This window comes from Rhinolophus ferrumequinum, chromosome 10 (assembly GCF_004115265.2).
Source record: "Rhinolophus ferrumequinum isolate MPI-CBG mRhiFer1 chromosome 10, mRhiFer1_v1.p, whole genome shotgun sequence".
Classification (NCBI taxonomy): Eukaryota; Metazoa; Chordata; class Mammalia; order Chiroptera; family Rhinolophidae; genus Rhinolophus; species Rhinolophus ferrumequinum.
In genome coordinates, this window is record NC_046293.1 from 12,654,366 (window position 1) to 12,673,495 (window position 19,130).

At 44.1% G+C, this 19,130-nt stretch overlaps 1 protein-coding gene across 3 annotated transcripts in view; it reads left to right on the forward strand.

Moving 5' to 3' along the window:
* Positions 1-19,130, forward strand: part of SYN3 (synapsin III) — a 424,224-nt gene that overhangs the window by 75,275 nt on the left and 329,819 nt on the right. For all 3 annotated transcript variants that reach the window (XM_033116583.1, XM_033116584.1, XM_033116585.1), the window contains exon 4: positions 8,642-8,733. In XM_033116583.1, coding sequence (XP_032972474.1) covers positions 8,642-8,733 — 92 coding nt within the window. The remainder of the gene's footprint in view (positions 1-8,641; positions 8,734-19,130) is intronic.

Consider the following 19,130-nt stretch of genomic DNA (forward strand, 5'->3'; position numbering starts at 1 on the left):
TTTACATTTAACATGTTTTTCTGTATTTATCTATGCCTGCTTTGCCCGCTACACACACACACACACACACACACACACACACACACACGAATATTATGATTTTTTGATGAGTGGAAGATGCCTTTGCATCTACCCTCAGTCATACCCTGCTCCACACGGCAGGCGGGAGGTTCTTCCGGGCATACACCCACCCTGACCCAATGGCCCGAGTCTTCACAGACATGCCCGGCGCTGCTCCTGAGCAAAATTTCCTTATGTGTAATGGGCCACTAAGTGAGTATGCAGGCTCTCAAGGCCTCTTTTTGTCTGCAAGGTGAGTCTAAACTGGTGGAGAAGACCTCAGCCTCGAAACGCCACTCCAGGAAGTCACTGAGCCTGCTGGGCCCTTGAAGCTAAAAACAGGACCTGTGCTGGGACGTGCAGGAAGCAGTTCTTGCAGACAGCAGGCCTGGGGCCGCCTGCCACGTGGTGCCAGCAGGGGGGCATTGGGGCAGGCAGAGTGGTGAAGGAGGGCCGTGGCTGTCGGCTGTGCCGACAGATGCTGCAAACTGACGTGGAGAAGACATGGGAAGACGTAAGGCTGAGGGCAGCCACAGCACAGTGAGGTCGGAGGCTGGCCCACCTCTGCACATTAGAACACGACTCACCTCCAATAAGCTGTTGCAGCGGGACGTGTGTCGGCCTGGGTTGGGTTCCAGCTGATGTCATTACCAGGGTGTAATTTTGGGCAAAGCCTCTCTGCCTCCTTCACCTTTGGGCCTCACCTTTGACCTCTGCAAAGCAGGCATTCCTTCATTCAGTGATATTACTGAGCGCCTGGTCTATACGCCTGGCACGGCTGTTGGTGCTGGGCTGGAGCTGTGAACAACACAGACAAAACACGTACCCCCTGGTGCTTCCGTTCTAGCGTGAGTGATGGACAAGCAAGTATTTAATTGGGAAGGGTGTAAATATTGATGTCAGATGGGGATGAGGGCTACGGGGGAAGATTAAACCCGCAAATGGGGCTTTGAGTACAGTAGGTGCTTTTCAGGGACTTGCCTGTTGGGGGCGCCATGGAGCAGAGGTGTGAGTGGCGTGAGGAAGCCGGTGGCGCTCCAGCTCTGGGAAGCGCTCAGAGGCTGAGGGCCTGGAGGCTGGAGCTTGTTCATTGTGTGTGACCAGGGAAAGGAGGACTGTGTGACAATGGCAGACTGAGTCAGAACTGGGTGACGGGTTGGTGGGAGGCAATGTCAAGGAGGTCATCAGAGTCTAAAGCACGTGGGGCCTCATAGAGCAGGTAGGGCGTCGGTTGTCTGTATTTAGTACTGCTTTTTAAATTATTGCTGCTGTTTATCCTTTTAATGAGGCTCAGACTCTGTGAGACTCTGTGAAAGAACTTAAGTTGCGAAGAAGATCACAGTACATACAGAATGCTGATTTTTGGAAAAGAATTTTGTTGATGCCAGTTTAGTTCCCAGGAGTAAGCATAACAATCAATTAGTGATTAGGTTGGAATTGTGATGAGACCTTGCAAGAGGACTCAGGAATGACCTAATCCTAGCTTGAGAATCACTACCACTGCCCCTCTTGCAGGTTCCTCAGGTAGCTGAAGACACAAGGAGGGATCACAAAGCGTCAGAATGCCAGTAAGTGGCAGCTGGTCTAGGCCCGTCCCCCCGTGCAGGGGTCTCGGCTAACGAACGCTACCCTGAATCCGTCCGTCTAGGCTCTAGGCCAGAGCAGGGTCACCTCTTACAAAATCTCATTTGTGGATGCTACTTACTAAATACGTGGCTGTTATCACACAAGCGTTCCAAGGTGCAGCAAACACAATCATGAAAAGAGAGAGCAGGATATCCCTGCTGTCTGGGAATCAGAGTTTTCGCTGCCAACTCACGGAAGTGAGTGTGGCAGAGGGAACGGTGGAGGCCGGCGTTAGCTTCTTTGAGGAGCTACGAGGCGGGGGGTGGGGGGTGGGGGGGCTAGGGAGTTAATAGGACGACCATCGCGATCGCAGACACTTAGCTACTGAGAAGCAGAACGTGGAAGCCAGAATCACACATGGTTGCCGAGCTTTTCAACCCAGCAGGGACCCTGCCCACTGTTACATGTAGCACTGCGGTGTCCTGACCATTGGGTAACAACAGTTCCTGTGTACGAGGTACAGTGAGGAAGCTTCGGGAAGAGGGTCAGAAGTCGTCCTAACGTTAGGAACTGAGGCTGGGGGTCCCGGGGGCTGCCCACCTTCTCCTATCCACTCACTGTCTCTGTCTGGCTGTCTTTTTCTTCCTGCAAAATATATAGGGAGTGCCTAAGGCCATGGAAACGGGTTTAAGGGTGCAGTTGGGACCAGATAGGTCTTCACTAACTGACAAGAATGTCCAGTATCTTATCAGCCACGCTTGGATTCCAGAACAATCTGTCTGCCAGCGTCTTGCCTTTCTCGGGAACTCTGGACAACATCTCTTTGTGTCAAAATCCTCCTCCTGTTGGGCGTCACGGTCAAGGCTGATAGGTACTACCTCCACATTCCCACACATTTTTGGTTTCTAGTGTACATTCCATTCGGTCATCCAATACCAAGTCCCAATTTCTGCTTCTTTCCCATTGATCTGTTGGCCTAACAGCACCCTTCAACCTATGATAACAATGATAATTGCAATCACCATTTTCCATTCTGTCATCAACATCATTATCATTGCAAATGCCACTCTTAGTAACGAAACATGACTATCCTTGTGCTTTAGTAATATTACCTGCTTGGCATCACAGACTTGCTAAGTGCAGTTCCACTGAGAGTGCAGTGAAAGACCCTGCAGGGAACGGAATGCATTCCATCTCGTTCCTGTGTGTGTGTGTGTGTCTATACACGTGCGTGCATGTGTGTTTTCTTGCAACTGGACATGTATTTCATTATAAACAGGTGCTTATATCTCCTTCTGATCTAGGGAGCTATAGAAGAGGTTTTGTTAGTGGGTATGATTCTAACCATATCTAGCACCAATGACAGAGCCTGGAACTTAGAACGTGCCGCATAAGTATTTGTGGGTAAATAGCGAATCCCCTCCTCTGTAGCCTTTAGCATTTCCCAGTGGCCTCCCAAAGATGTCTTCAGCCTGATTCCTGGAACCTGTGAAAATGATATATATATATTTTTAAGTACTTTATTATTTTTTTTTTTATTGGGGAAGTGGAACAGGACTTTATTGGGGAACAGTGTGTACTTCCAGGCCTGTTTTCCAAGTCAAGTTGTTGTCCTTTCAGTCTTAGTTGTGGAGGGTGCAGCTCAGCTCCAGGTCCAGTTGTTGTTGCCAGTTACAGGGGGCACAGCCCACCATCCCTTGCGGGAGTTGAACCGGCAACCTTGTGGTTGAGAGGATGCACTCCAACCAACTGAGCCATCCGGGAGCTCAGCGGCAGCTCAGCTCAAGGTGCCCTGTTCAATCTTAGTTGCAGGGGGTCGAGGAATCGAACTGGCAACCTTGTGGTTGAGAGCCCACTGGGCCATGTGGGAATCGAACTGGCAGCCTTCGGAGTTAGGAGCATGGAGCTCTAACCGCCCGAGCCACCGGGCCGGCCCCAAGATATTATGTATTTTTTACCTCTAGAAGTTTTATTTTTCCATTTCTGTACTCATTATGTTAATGTTTTTTCTTTTATATTTTTGAGAATGTGGAACATATTTACAATAGTTGTTTTAACTTCCATTTTTGCTCTTCCCATCCTGTTCCTTATTTCTGGATCTGTTCTTATTTATTGATTGCTCTTTATTATGGGTATTTTCCTGGTTCCTTGCATGCCTGATAATTTATGATCAAATGCCACAAATTTTACACTGTGAATTTTACACGTTGGGTGCTGAATTTTGTTGTATTCCTTTAAATAGTGTTGTCCTTTGTTCTGGGATGCAGTTTAATTTCTTGGAATATGGTTGATACCTTCAGGGCGTGCTTTTAAGCTTTTCTTAGGACAGATCTAGATAGAGTGATTAATCATCTAAGCCTGCCAGGGACTAAGGTTCCCAGGACACATAACTTTTTTAAAAACCAGGGCTAAGGGGCTTTTGAGAAGCAGGAGTTTCAGGTTTAAAATTGGGAAAGCTCCTAGCAAACTCAGACAAATTAAATATCCTGTAGCTGGCGCGTACTGTAGTCGAGGGCTAATGTAGCCCCACCACTAAATGTTGAGAACCCTGCTCACACACAAGGTCTTAACACATTACCTGTTGAGAACATGAACTACCCCCAGCATGTGTGAGTTCTGGAGAGTCTTGGGTCTACTGCTGTTTGGGGATGGTTCTTTCCCTGGCCTTAAGTAGTTTTCTTTCATGCATGCTCCAATCAGTACTCAGCCAAAAACTTACAGGTCTCCCTGGAGGTCTGTTTTTGTGTAGTTCCATCTTTTCCCATATTCTGTCCTGCAAATTCTACCTGCCTTGGCCTCCGGGACTCTTGGCTCCGAGTCCTCAGCTCAGTGAGACTGCTGAGCTCTGTGGCATTCTCCCACACACGGCATTGTCCCACGCTGCTCCATGGCCTGGAAACTGCTTCCCAGGAGTCAGCTGCCATAATCATAGGGATAATTTCACTTGTTTCCTTTTTGCAGGGATCGCAGTCCTGTCATGCTTGTTGTCTGCTGTCGAAAAACTGTTACTTAATATACTTTGTTTTTCTAGTTGTTTAAGGTGAGAGTATAAATATAGTCCCTGTTCCTTCCTTGTAGCCATAAGCAGAAGTCTTTACTTTGTGTAATTTATATCTCAATATATATTTTTAACTATGTTAACATATTCGAAGGGATTATTACTTTTTCTGGTCACACCATTCTTTTGTACATTCAGTTTACTCTGACGAAGACAATGAAATTTTTGAAAATATTAATGGCAACTTTACAGAGCTTCTCCTTCCGTGTCTCAACCCTGTGCTAGGTGTTTCATATACATTATCTGGGGTCTTTACAAAAAAAAGTTTAAAGATAGGTGTTATGCATATTGTTATCTCCATTATTTTAGAGGTATTAAAACTGAGATTCAAAGTAGTTAGTAACTTGATCAAACTCATCAGCTAGTATATTACGCACCTTACAGTTAAATGCAATCTTTCTGAATATTCATTTATCCACAGCACAGGGCTTAATGTGCAGTGTTCATAAAGACATCACATAAGAAAACAGTGGGGGCCAAAGGGGGCTTGAGGTCAAAGGGTTAACTTATGCAGAAAATGTAAGTGACCTGATGATAATATTTTACAATATAGGTGAATGGCTGATGTTTTACTTTGTGTGTGTGTGTGTGTGTGTGTGTGTGTGTGTGTGTGTGTGAGAGAGAGAGAAAGAGAGAGAGAATGTGTATATATCTGTATACGTGTATGTGTTAGCTGGAGTGGGTAAAGCAGCTTACCTAACCATATCTACCTTCTTTGAACCTCATGCCTGTGCGTGCAATACTGAAATTGCATTTAATTTCCTAAATTATTGTATTAGTTTCCAAGGACTGTCATGAGAAATCATTACAAACTTGGTGGCTTGAAACAACAGAAATGTGTTCTCACCATCCTGGAGGCCAAAAGTCTAAAATCAAGATGCCGGCATGTCTACCACTCCCTCTGAAGCTCCCCCGGGGAGATCCTTCCTTGCCCCTCCAGCTTCTAGCGAGTCCTGGAGTTTCTTGGCTTTTCGCAGTGTAACTCCAGTCTCTTCCACCGTCTTCACGGAGCCTTCTTTCCTGGGTCTCTCTCCCCTTGTCTTCTTTTATAAGGACTTGTCATTGGATTTAGGGCCCCCCCATTAATTCAGGGTGATCTCTTCTTGAGATCCTTCATTCCATCTGCAAAGACCCTATTTCCAAAAAGTCACACTTGCAGGTGTCACCAGGTAGGATGTGGACATATTTTTTAGGCGGATACAGTTCATTTGCTACAGTTTCTCTGAGAGCTCTGGAGCTCTTCAAAATTGGCTGTTCTTAAAGATGCTATCAGGAGGGCCATCCTGCTCTCTTGAAGCAGTGGCTTGGACCCCTGTGTTTATTTCCATGGCTGTGCAAGCTTTTAGAAAGTTACATACAGAAGAGTTCCCTTTCTTTGATACTCTAACTCTCTATGCTCAATCCAACAGAAACTTGCTACCCTGCAGCCTAGGCATTTACTTCCTGTGATTACTCATAAATCATGACTGGGAAATAACTCTAGACAACCCAATCTGAACACGATGACCTTGTGTCTTGTATGTGCAAGCCCGAGTGTGTCTTCTCTCCAGGTGTCTTTCTTTCCATTTGGGCAGTGAGGCAGCCTCTGGGTCTTTGCCACCTTTGGGTAGAAAATTCTACCATCCAAGACTCTGATTCACTCCCTTTCTTTATGTATTAGGTGCCCGACTCTTCTGTGTTGAAACTTTCTGCTAATTTCTTTTTCTCTGCAAACACAAGCAACAACTTTTCTTGCTAATGCTTCATTGTGATCTTGCCAATAAAGGATCTTAAACATGATGGGACTGCATTTTTAAGGCATTAGACTTAATAACTAGGTCATTACCACTATTTATGAACCTGGACTCATTAACAGGGCTCTTTGCTTTTCACCTTACTACAGCATAATGACGTTATTAATTAGAGCAAAAGGCGTAAAGCACTCGGGCCTTGTTTTAAGGCCATTTGGGGAGATGGCTAAGTCTTTGGTCATAATTTCTGTTCAGTGTTTCCAAGGTTGCCATGAAATGATAGTTCCCTTCAATGTAAACTAGTTTTTCTCTTTAAATGGGTTATTTTTAGGTTCCCCAAATTCCCAGTTGTAATCTGCCCAATGCCTTATTCAGCTGAACAGTGGGGGCAGTGGGGGGCAGCAGTTAAAAGCACAGCTGGAGCCAGACTGCCTGGGTTTAAATCTTGGCTCTGCTTCATACTCTGTGACATTGTGCAAGTTATTTCATCTCTCTCTGCCTCAGTTTTCTTTCTTTTTTTTTTTTTTTAAATCTGGACAAGTGTGAGGATTAAATGAATACATACGTGAAAAATGCTTAGGACAGTATCTGGCACACGCTGAGTATTTTATATATGTGAGCAATTATTTTTTCTTTTAAATCCTAAGAAATAGCTTTTGATATCTACTGTGAATATGAGACAGCTTGGTTCTCTATACGTTCTAGGATGGAGTTACAGGTTGAATTGTGTCTCGCTAAAATTTGTATGTTGAAGTCCTAACCCCCAGTACTTCAGAATGAAGTGATCTTATTTGGAGATAGGATTTTTTTGGAGGTAACCAACTTAAAATGAGGTCATGGAGCAGGCCTTAATCCAGTATGACTGCTGTCCTTATAAAAAGGGGAACGTGATACAGAGACACACAGAGAAGGAAGACAGTGTGATGAAACATGGGGAGGGAGAAGATAGGCGTCTACAAGCCAAGGAGAGAGGCCTGGAACAGATCCTTCTCTCATAGCCCTCAGAAGGAACCAACCCTACTGATACCCTGATTTTGGACTTCCAGCCTCCAGAACTGTGAGAAAAGAAATTTCTGCCGCTTAAGCCACCTAGTGGTGGTACTTTGTTATGGCAGCCCTAGAAAACAAATACAGATGGTTCTAACATCAAATTGCTATCCCCTGAGGGAGCATTTAATCTGGTAGGAGGGCTGTATTCCATAGGACTCTGGTCACAAGCAACAGAAATACACTAAATTATGCTTAAGCAAATAGTAGAACAAAGATGAACTTATAAGGATACAGATGCATCTCATAAAATCTAGTTGCAGGATTATAGCTGGCCCGTAAATATCAAGGGAACTCTCATCTCTTGCATCTGTCTCTCTGTGGTGACTGTGATATCTCTCTCTCTCTCTCTCTCTCTCTCTCTCTCTCTCTCTCTCTCTCTCTCTCTCCCTCCTTCCTCTCTCTCCCCTCCTTCTTCTTTCCTCTCTCCCTCCCTCTCCCTCTCTCTCCACCCTGATTTTCTGTGCTTCCCCAATCCAGGTGGCAAAAAACATAGTCCTAATTGCACCCAGGCTTGTGTATTAAAGCTACAGCCCTCTAGAGAAAGCTGTATGAATTGCTCAGCAGATTCTAATTATAATGGAAGGGCATCTATTCCTCCGCCCTGGGTCAGGGGCCAACCCCATGACTTGTGACCAGGGGAACGGTATTGCACTGCACAGACATGGTGCTTCCACTGTAGTCATGTGGATGGCATGAGGGGAGGGGCCACGAGCAAAAAGGGAACAGATGGCAGATAACCTGAGGAGGATTCCGTTAGCAGTGCTAAGTGATCACGTGGCTGCAGTGCCACACCATGGCATAGCAAGAAGCTGAAGAAGTCTAGAGAAAATGTTATATTGAACAGCATCTGGCCTCTTATTGTCCTGGAGCATCTGCCACCTTCACGAGATAGAATTTAGTCGTGGTGAAGAGCATGGATCCTAGAATCAGAGACAGATGGATTTCAATTCAACTTTTCCTTTTGTTAATTATGTCACCTTGGACTTGCCAGTGTATGCCTCTCTGCACCTCAGCTTCCTCGTCTTTCAACAAGGGAAGTAAATAACATTACCACCTTTCTAAGTTTCAGGTGAGGTATAAATGTGTACGTGGCACATAGGATTGCCCCAGACATGTTCGCCGTTATTAGCATCATTAACATCTGATGAATGCTTTTCTGTTTTGCTCTCTCCTTCAGGCTGAATTCTCAGAGTTGAACCTCGCCGCCTATGTTACTGGGGGCTGCATGGTGGACATGCAGGTTGTGAGAAATGGGACCAAGGTTGTGAGGTAAGGATGACTGAGATACAGAAAACCTTCAGCTGCGAGCTGTGTATGGGATATACCTCACGTAGCCAACCCCTCTGTCTATTTCCTATGACCCAGCTCCTCCATTATTACTTGTACTTTCCCAGCCAGAAGGTCTGCTTCTAATGTGTTCCAGGTGTTGTTACAATAGGAATGACGAGTGGCACAAATAATATGGAGAAACAATGGTGGGGTCCTGGAAGGCGCCGTGGGCTTGGAGAGAAAAGACTTGGCTTCCATTTCTGTGGTTCTATTTGAACATATTATGTAGTCTCTTGCCCTCTGCCTCTCATCGGCCGCACAAGGATAGCAGCTCTGAAGCAGGAGGCACGTTTGTGAGAGCACCCTATTCGTTGTAAAGTGCTGCACAAATGTAAGGGTTTATTAGAACGAGCTACATCCTGCTTCCGGCAGTCTGGCAGATGAAATATTTGGAGAACCCCCTCCCAGGACATCAAACCTAAAAGGACGGGATATGATATTTTCCATGAAATCTGTTTATAATATGGGCTGAGCTGGAAGGGAAATGAGGGAGTTCTTCAAAAGCCCAGAAATGTCAAGAAAGTGAAAATCCATAGGAGTGATAAATAGTAAATAGTTGTAGTAATATGTTTTTATCTAGTTAAGCCACCCAGAGGATGATACAAACTAAGTCCTGGGAGGGGTGAGATGGGGAAGAAATAGGATTAGAGAAAGTAAGATTCAGATTTGGGGAAGTAGAGAAAACGGGGAGAACTTTGAGGAAAAGGTGGCATTTTTTCTGAGTCTTGTCAACTGGTGGACTAAGGGCATTTCATGCATCCTAAGAGGAGGACATAGTCTTTGTAAATGAAGAGAGACTAAAAAAAAGAGTACATCTTGGAAATTATGATAATTCAGCCATCATTTACTGAGTATCAACCTTGTGCCAAGAAAGACATCACGTGGCTTCCTATTTCCAATCATGGTGGGGTAGATTATTTGGACTAACTTTTCTACAGAAAATAACTTAAAAATTGGTTTTAAATAGTCTTCAGAGCCTTTCAAGAGGAATTACTGGAAGAGAATGATGGGGAAATGGAAACTCAAAGAGATAAATGAGTACAAAAGCTGCCTTTGTCCCTGAGGGTATTTCCTAAGTCTGTCAAATTTGAAATTGGTTTTGATTGCCTGTCAGGGGCAAGGGAGACAGAAATCAATATCCAGGGCCACTCAGGTAGGGAATGTAGTGGTGGACCCTCCCCACCATAAGCTGAGACCCAAAGGACGACATCTTCAAGGTGAATGTGAATTACAAGTAGATGAACCCTCCCAAGTAATTGCAGATTGAACTGCAGTTTTATTGGTCTTCCAGAGAACCTCAAGCATGCAACTTGGTTTATGGGGATCCCACACATCTCAGAAGTAAAAACAAATCCTATGTAGAAGAAGGCACTTTCATCCTAGGCTTCAAATAATTACTCAAATAAGTTTTTTGTACACTAGCTAGCACGTAGTCAAAGATAACCAGACACAGACACCATGAATGAGAAGGAACAGGAACAATAGACAACAGAAAGAGACCCTCATATCTCAGATATTGGAATTATCAGATATAGATTCTCAAAAGAAAAAAATCATACAGGTGAAGTTAAAATTTATCAGGTTTGAGGATATCTGCAGGGAATGGTAAACCATAAAAAGTGACACAACCGATTTTTTTTATTTTTAAATAGAACTTCTAGAAATGAAAGATACAATAACCCAACCCAAGTCATTGGATGTGTGGTGTCAAACAGCATATTAGACACCATTGAAAAGTGAAATGTAGAGCTGAAGAAATTATCTCAAAGCACAGAGAAAAAGATTGGAAAAGTCAGAAGAGATGGTTAGATCTCATGAGAAGGTCTAGCATTGATTTAATCAGAGTCTCAAAAAGAGAAGGAAAAGAGAATGGAACAGAGGCCGTACTTTAAGAAATGATGACTCAAAATCATTCAGAAAGATCTCAAACCACCAAAAACAGCAGCTCAAAAGATTTAAAGCAGGATAAATAAAAAGAATTCTATACCAAGACACAATAGTGTGAGTGCAGAAAGATGGAAAAAAAAATTAGCCAGAGAAGGAAAGGCAGATTGCTTTCATTGAACTAACAGACTGACATTCGGTTCCCAGGGGTGGAAAGATAACCCTTAGGAGCCAAAAGAAAATAATCGCCAACCTATAATTCCATCCTCAGGGAAACATTTTATGAATGAGGGCAAAATAAAAACATTTACCATGACAAGACCCTCAATCAGGGAACTTGTAAAGTATGGACTTTAGGCAAAAAGAAAACAACCCCAGAATAACAGAGCAGCAAGAAGAATAAAGAACAAAGAAGGAGGTTCAATGTTAACAAACAGTAAGTTATAAGGGGCTGGGGGTAAATTAAGGTGTTCTGAGGCCCTTGTATTGTCCGGGAGGAAAGTCAATGTATTGATTAATAACAGGCTTTGAAAAGTCAAAGATAAATGATGTAATTTCTGGGTAATTGCTAAAAAACAAAACAAAGCAGAACAAACCAGAATATAGTATTTTAAAAGTACAAAGCAGGAAAAAGAAATAATACAAGAAGTCAAGAAATATTAGCCTCGAACGGGTATGATGAAGAAGATGGTAGACTTAAATCCAAATATATCAGCAGCCTGACATCCTTGTGAACGGCTTGTACAGTAGTAGAGGTTATTCAAATATGGACATTTTTCTGGACAAGTTGATAAGTAGCCCCTGTCCTGAACCCTCTGAATGCCTTCAGCCACCCTCGCCCCATGGATGGGCATGGCCATTGGGCTCTTTCATCCCCCCCGTGCACCACACTACTATCCTGCAGTCCATGTCTGTTCCTCCCGGGATCAGAGGAAGCCCAGAGTTGTAGGGGAGACACACCCTTGGAAGCAGTGGTGGGACCCCAGAGAGCCAACGCTTTGTTCCCTCTGTCCCTTCAAGGCTGCAGATGCCTAGGAGTCCTCTGGCCTCGCCCTCTCACGATCACTTGTGAGACCTGCAACCTCCCCAAAGTACCCTACACATTGTTAAGTATGTATTGTATCACCAATATAGATCAGTAATTACATTAAATGTAAATGGACTAAATGCGCTCATTTATAGAGCATCTATGTAAGATTGTCAGAGTAGGTTTTTAAAGATCCAAGTATATTCCATTCAAGACATTCATCTAAAACATAAGAATATAGAAAGTTGGAAAGTTAAAGGATATGTATGGCATGTAACTACTGCACAGAAGAAAGCTAGCCAATGTAGTTATATTAATATCAGGGAAAATAGGCTTCCAGATGAAAAGCATAACTAGGGAAAAGAAAGAAATCCATTATGATAAAGGATTCATTTACCCAGGAGAGATCATTTTAAGTTTATATGCATCAAATAAAACTGCCTCAAAATATACTTCAAAAATTGGCAAAACTACAAGAAGAAATAACCAGTCCGTCATTATGGGAGATTTCGAGAATTGTACATACATTCATTTACTCCTCACAGCAGCCTTATTTTGCACAGAAGAACCATAAAAAACCTAAAATGCAATATTCAGGAATCTGTGTATGTTCATATTTGGGGTTATTGGCGCTGATGTCCTGCTGCCCTATTCGGGAAAGGGACTGACTCGTCTTCTTCTGTGATGTGTAGAAACCAGAACACCTATCCCATTAGTCCTCAAATTTGGCTGCAGATTAGAATCACATGAGAAATGTTTTAGAATCCCGATGCCCAGGCAATATGCCCGACCAATTACACTAGATTCTCTGAGGTGGGATTTGGGCATCAGTAGTTTTAAAGCTCCCCAGGGGATTGCAGTGGGCAGCCTGGTGGAAGACCTCCCCAGGGTACTCTCACCTTGGCCCAGCGCTGGGGCTGGGTCGGCTGTAAACCTGACGATCCTGCGGGGCGGGCTGCCCAAGTAAGAATCACCTTGCAAAAGTACACATCCCCAAGCCTCTTTGTAAACGTGCCATCCATCTTCTTCCTGAACTTACAAACTTTTTTACACAATTACATGTAGGAAAATGTTCGAGGCATTTCCTAGTCAACTAGTCTCCCAGGAGTTTTGGGAATGGCAGGCTTTGAAGACAGTTGTTATGGGTTGAATTGTGTACCTCTCTTCCTCCCGACCCCCCAAAAAAGAAAAGATGTATTAAAGTTCTAACCTCTAGGACCTCAGAATGTGACCTTATTTGGAATAGGGTCGTTGCAAATGTAATTAGTTAAGATGAGGTCGTACTGGAGTAGGGAGGGCCCTGAATCCAATGCAGCTGGTGTCCTTATAAGAAAAGGGAAATTTGGGCACAGAGACACAGGGAAAATGCCACGTGATGATAGAGGCAGACATTAGAGGGATGCGTCCACAGGCCAAGGAACACCAAGGATTGCCATCAGTTACCAGAAACTAAGAGACAGGCCTGGGACAAATTCTCGCTCAGCCCTCAGAAGAAACCAACCGTCCCAACAACTTGACTTCCGACTCCTAGCCTCTAGAACAGTGAGAAAATAAATTTCTGTTGCTTTAAGCCATCCAATTTACAGTACTTTGTGAAGGCAGCTCTAGAAAACGCATACAGTAGCGCCTCCTACATGCGTACAAACCTCGGGAGCTCTTGCTAAAATGCAGGTTCTCGTCGGTTCAGTATTCGGGTAGGACCTGAGGTTCTGGATTTCCTACGAGCTCCCAGATGCAGGTGCTTCTGGTTGTGCAGAGCAGTTTGAGCAGCAAGGGTGTGGACAAGCCCCCACATGACGCCGACACTGCTGGTGGAAGACCGTACCTTGGGTAGCCAGGGCTGTGCGGGCAGTGCCAGTATAGCCAAAGTCCTCTGTTCAGGGATCCATGGGGCTATTGAGATTTATTCTGTCCCTGCCCGGGATGGTGCTGCCAGTCTCAGCCAGGAAGCTCATTTTGGCCAGCCACAGTTAACAGACCTATGAGAACGTGCATACAGAGTAGGTGCCCCCTGCCTGACTCACTGTGTGTCCTAGAGGTAGGGTCAGTAAAATTATCCTCAGGCATATGGTGCTATTCCAAGTTCTCGCTCTGGCCTCCCAAAGCAAGAGTTTTGAGCAGTGCTCTTGACTTGCAATGTGTTCTTTCAAAGAGACTCATATTGCACTGGCAATGCCCGTAAACACTTCCAAGCGTGCAATATGAGCAAGGCCTAGGTCTTCCAAAGGCTTGCTATGGGGGCACTTTCAGGGAAGTTGACCTGTGGTAGAGCGGACCCCTGCTGACTTTCTCCAGCATCTATTCCTTTTGCGTTGGGGAACAGTACCTCGATCTTCCTTTGGGTGACCCCCCTCCCCAACTTGCAGTCCGTGTAGTATCTGGAACTCATGGCACATAAGCAGCCCTAGAATTAGACTATCCCACTGGGACCCATGCCAAGCCAATGAGAATCCATTGTGAAACTTTCGCTGGAACTCTTGGGTGAGAGACACATATGTTCTACTGTGGCTGCTGAGCTGGTGGATGGGTGCCCAGAACTGCTGATGTCTATCTCTCTGTCACCTCAGGGGAACGATCTGTTGAGATTGAAGCCAGGGCAAAGGAAGACACAGCTGGGGGAGGGACGGAGGGAGGGAAGAAGTGAGGGAGGGAGAGAGAGAGAGAGAGAGAGAGAGAGAGGGGGAGAATATGACCCGATGATGTTATTTGAGGCCCTGGATCCAGACACTCATCTCCAAATCTGAGCCTCCCACCTCCCCAAACAAAAATCTCTTTTTGTTTAAGCCAACTGGAATTGCACATACAGAATTCATGAATTTTTATTTAACAACACTTTATAGCATTTCCAACGTGCTAGGCACTGTTCCAAGCACTTAACATGTATTGACTCATTTCATCCTTTCAACAACCCTATAAGGTGTGTGCTATTATAATTCGCATTTTCTAGATAAAGAGGCTGAAGCACCAGTAAGTTGGGTGATAGCATCAAGGTCTCCAGGTGATAAGTGGCAAAGGTAGGATTCAAGCCTCGGAGGTCGGGCCCCAGAGCCTGTGTGTGGCACCCCTGCACTGGACTAGCTCCTTACCAAGGGGGAGACTGTTTCACAGTTGGAGCTGCTTAAAGATTCAGTAAGTTCCCTATTATGAGTGGTATGCAAAAGTATGACAACCATGTGGTAGAAAAATATTAAAGGGATCTAAGCATCTGACTTCAGATTATAGGAATTTAGTGAAATGAAAGGACACTAATTAGTAACATGAAAACATATGAAAGCATAAAACTCATTGATAATGGTAAGTATTTGGTTGGATTAAGAATACTCTAATACTGTAATGGTCGTGTGAAGTCACTTTTAGCTCTAAAGGTTAAAAGACGAAAGTGTTAAAAATAACTATAGTTACCATGATTTGTTAACGAATACAGAAGATGAAAAGATGTGAGATGTGAACTGTCGTCAAAAACATAACATGTAGTGAGGGGGAAGAAAAAGAATAATTCTTGTAGGTGATTGAAGTTAAGTTGTTACCAACTTAAAATAGACTGTCATAACTATAAGATGTTTTATGTAAGCTTCATGGTGACCATAAAGCAAAAACCTATAGTAAATGCACAAAACGGAAAAAGAAAGGATTCAAAACATACCACTATAGAAAATCATCAAATCACAAAGGAACACAGCAAGAGAGGAAGAAAGGCACAAAGGAACTACAAGCCACCCAGAAAACCATTAACAAAATAGAGATAGGAAGCCTTACCTATCAATAGCTACTTTAAACATAAATGGATTGAATTCTCCAACCAAAAGACACAGTGTCTGAATTTAAAAAGAAAAGATCCAACAATATTCTGCCTATAAGACACTGACTTTCACTTTAAGACTCACGTAGGCTGAAAGTGGAGAGGTGGAGAAAGACATCCCATGAAAATAGAAACCAAAAGAGAGCAGGAGTAGCTATACTTTCTCAGACAAAATAGACTTTAAGTCAGAAACTATAACAAGAGACAAGGAAAGACAGTAAATAATGATAAAGTGGTCAATTCATCAAGAGGATATAATAATTACAATATGTATGTAGTATAATAATAATTGTAACTATATATGTACCCAACATCAGGGCACCTAAATATATAAAGCAAACATTAACAAATCTGAAAGGAGAAACAGTGGTACAATATTGGTAGAGAACTTCACTACCCATTTTCAACAATGGATAGATGATACAGGCAAAAAACCAGTAAGAAAACCTTGGGCTCGCAATACACTTATACCAGCGGACCTACCAAACATGCAGAGAACATCCAACAGCAGCAGAATATATATTCTCAGGTGTACACAGAACATTCTCCAGGATAGATCATGCATTAGGGCACAAAACAAGTCTTCACAAATTTAAGAAGATTGAAATCATATCAAATATCTTTTCCGACTAGTTTTATAAAACTAGAAATAAATATCAGGAAGAAAGCTAAACTAAAAAAAAAAATGGTTAACTGTGTGAGGTGATGGGTATGTTAATTCCCTTGATCATGGTAAGCATCTCATTACACACACACACACACACACACACACACACACACACGCACGAGGTCTGACAATTAAGTTCCAGAACTTGTTGCAACGATGTTGCTGACCTTGTTTTGATATCAGAGGGATTATTCATTATGAATGTGAACCAACTGGACAAAAGTTAACCAAGATTACTATTTAGAAGTGCTGAAAAGGCTGCATGAAAAAGTTGGACGATCTGAACTTTTCACCAACAACTCATGGCTCTTGCATCACGACAATGCACCAGCTCACAATACACTGTCTGTGAGGGAGTTTTTAGCCAGTAAACAAATAACTGTACTGGAACACCCTTCCTACGAACCTGATCTGGCCCCCAATGACTTCTTTCTTTACCCGAAGATAAAGGAAATATTGAAAGAAGACATTTTGATGACATTCAGGACATCAAGGGTAATATGACGACAGCTCTGATGGCCATTCCAGAAAAAGAGTTCCAAAATTGCTCTGAAGGGTGGACTAGGCACTGGTATCAGTGCATAGCTTCCCAAGGTGAGTACTTTGAAGGAGACCATAGTGATATTCAGCAATGATGTATGTAGCACTTTTTCTGGGGTGAATTCGTGAACTTAATTGTCCGACCTCATATATATATGTATATATAGACACACACACACTGTACACCTTTTCTACATAACAAAACATGTTGTACAAAACATGTTATACATAAATATATACAATTTTTATTTGTGAATCGTAAAATTAGTAAACTTGGGAGGAAAAATAAGAAAGTGGCAGCACTCGGATTTGAATCCAGGTCTCTGATTCTGTGCCAAGTGAATGTCCATGTGTCCTCAAGTCCTGAGACTTTGTGATTCTCTTTGTTGCGTTACCCCTGTCCACTCCAGGGCATCTGGCCCTGCTGAGCTCGCCTGAGGCCGCAGGGGTGGACAGAAAGCAGCAGGAAGTAGCCGTTTCTCCAGGGGGCAGAGTGTCAGCGTTGCTCTCTCTTAGAAATCTCCTTCTCTGACCTGAGACTCTACCTCTCTGCACCTCAGTTTCTTTATCTATAAAAGGTGATCATATTATTTTTGTGTCGTTTTTGTAAGGCTTACATGAGCCATTACATGTGAGAAGTTTGTTCATTTCATGCCACAAATATTGATTAAGGGCCGACTGTGTTTCAGGCTCCATTTCAGATATTGGGATTTGTCGAAAACAGAATTCACCCCCAAGTAGTTCAAATAAAGAGATTTTAATGAAGGAACCACTAACAGAAGAGTGTGAGTCTCGCTAAGGGAACGTGAGACATCTAACAACAACAAACATCAGGAAGCCGTTATCATCCCTAGGGGGAACGAACGAGGAGTGGAAGTAGAATTACTGGTCTTAGTCTAGTAGGTTTCATCTAGATTTGAGCGGGAGAACCGCTCAGTTGAAACCGTAGGTGTGGAGGAACTCAGCTACCTCCCAAGTCAGAGCACTGAAGCAGGGTGGGCAGTCGGAAGGAATGCCACCACCCTTCCCTGCGCCCCCTCCTCCTGCTGGGGCCTCGCTTTGGCCAGAGCCAAGCAGAGACCAGTGAGCCAGAGAGCCAGGTTGACGCTGCCTGCAGAAGCCAGCCTCCTGGGGCTCAGAGCAGAGTAGGGAAGAGTGGGGTGGGAGCAAGAGGGCACAGAAATAGAATAACTCTCTTAGAAAATCATCAGTGAATGAAATAGACTTAGTCCGTTCCAGTTCAGATTCTAGTAATGCTTTGTAAAGGGCAAAGTATTGCAGATGCATTGGTTAAATCATCAGTAACTACAGTCGTGACATTGAGAGCACCCCTTCCTCTGGCTTCTGTCAAACACCCAAACTAGAGGTGGCCAGCTGGAGGTGCTTAAGAGCGACCCAGACATCGAGGTTCTCAGTAAAGTTGCAAAATACGGAGCAAAGCAGGAGCTGTTCCAAGGCACGTAAAGATTACGCTCTGTGGATGGCCGTGGCCGTTCTGGGCCGAAATTCAAGCCTGGCTCTGCACTGGAGCGATAACAAAAAGGGCAGCCATGTCCATACAGACAGATGGGATTCGAAATACAGGACAGGAGAAACCAAGAATGAGAAACACCCAAGAGGCAGACGTTAACGAGGCCCCCGCCTAATTACGCAAGCCATGCTCTCCATTTCCAGCATTAGGCAACCCTAAATTACAGGCACCCGTTCAAACCACAGTGGCTGATAATGTGTATCCACTCATTAGAAGGTCAGACCTTGGAGAGGGTTGAAGAAAAGGAGCCAGGAAGCATAAGTAACACAAGACCTGGAGGAAAGGCACCAGAAACTCAAAAATTTCCTCCCACCCCACCCCACCCCACCCTGGTACCCACTCTGGACTTACTATTTCCAGGGAGGATGTTTGGGACAAGACAGAGATACTGGGGCCTTTCCCAGAGGAGAGGATATTTTATAAAATCTTAGAGGTTCAGAATTGGGCGGGCCCCTTAGAGTTTTCTGAGTGTCCCCATTTTTACAGATGGGCGAAGTGTGGCCGGGAAGGAGGGCAACCGTCCACAGCCTCCCAGCATGTGAGCTCCTCAGCCGGGATCAGCTCTCAGCTTTCCTGATCTCTATCCGGGGACTCTCAAACATCCTATCAAAGAGCATTATAAAATAACTGTGCCTTTCCTTCGTATTTCATACTTTATCCCCCAGTCTTCTGAGCATCCTGAACTTGGAATTTCAAATTCCACATATGCATTCATTCAACAAATATCGACTGAGCACTGTTCACTCAGAGCGCCGGGCGCAGTCCGACAAACATTACAAAGAGTGCAGTTTCTGCTCCGGCTTCTTGGTCTGTGTCTGTTTGGAAAAGCGCTCCCTTTAACTCTCCGAAATGGTTGCACACCCACTGAGCGTTGCCTACTTTCCTTTCT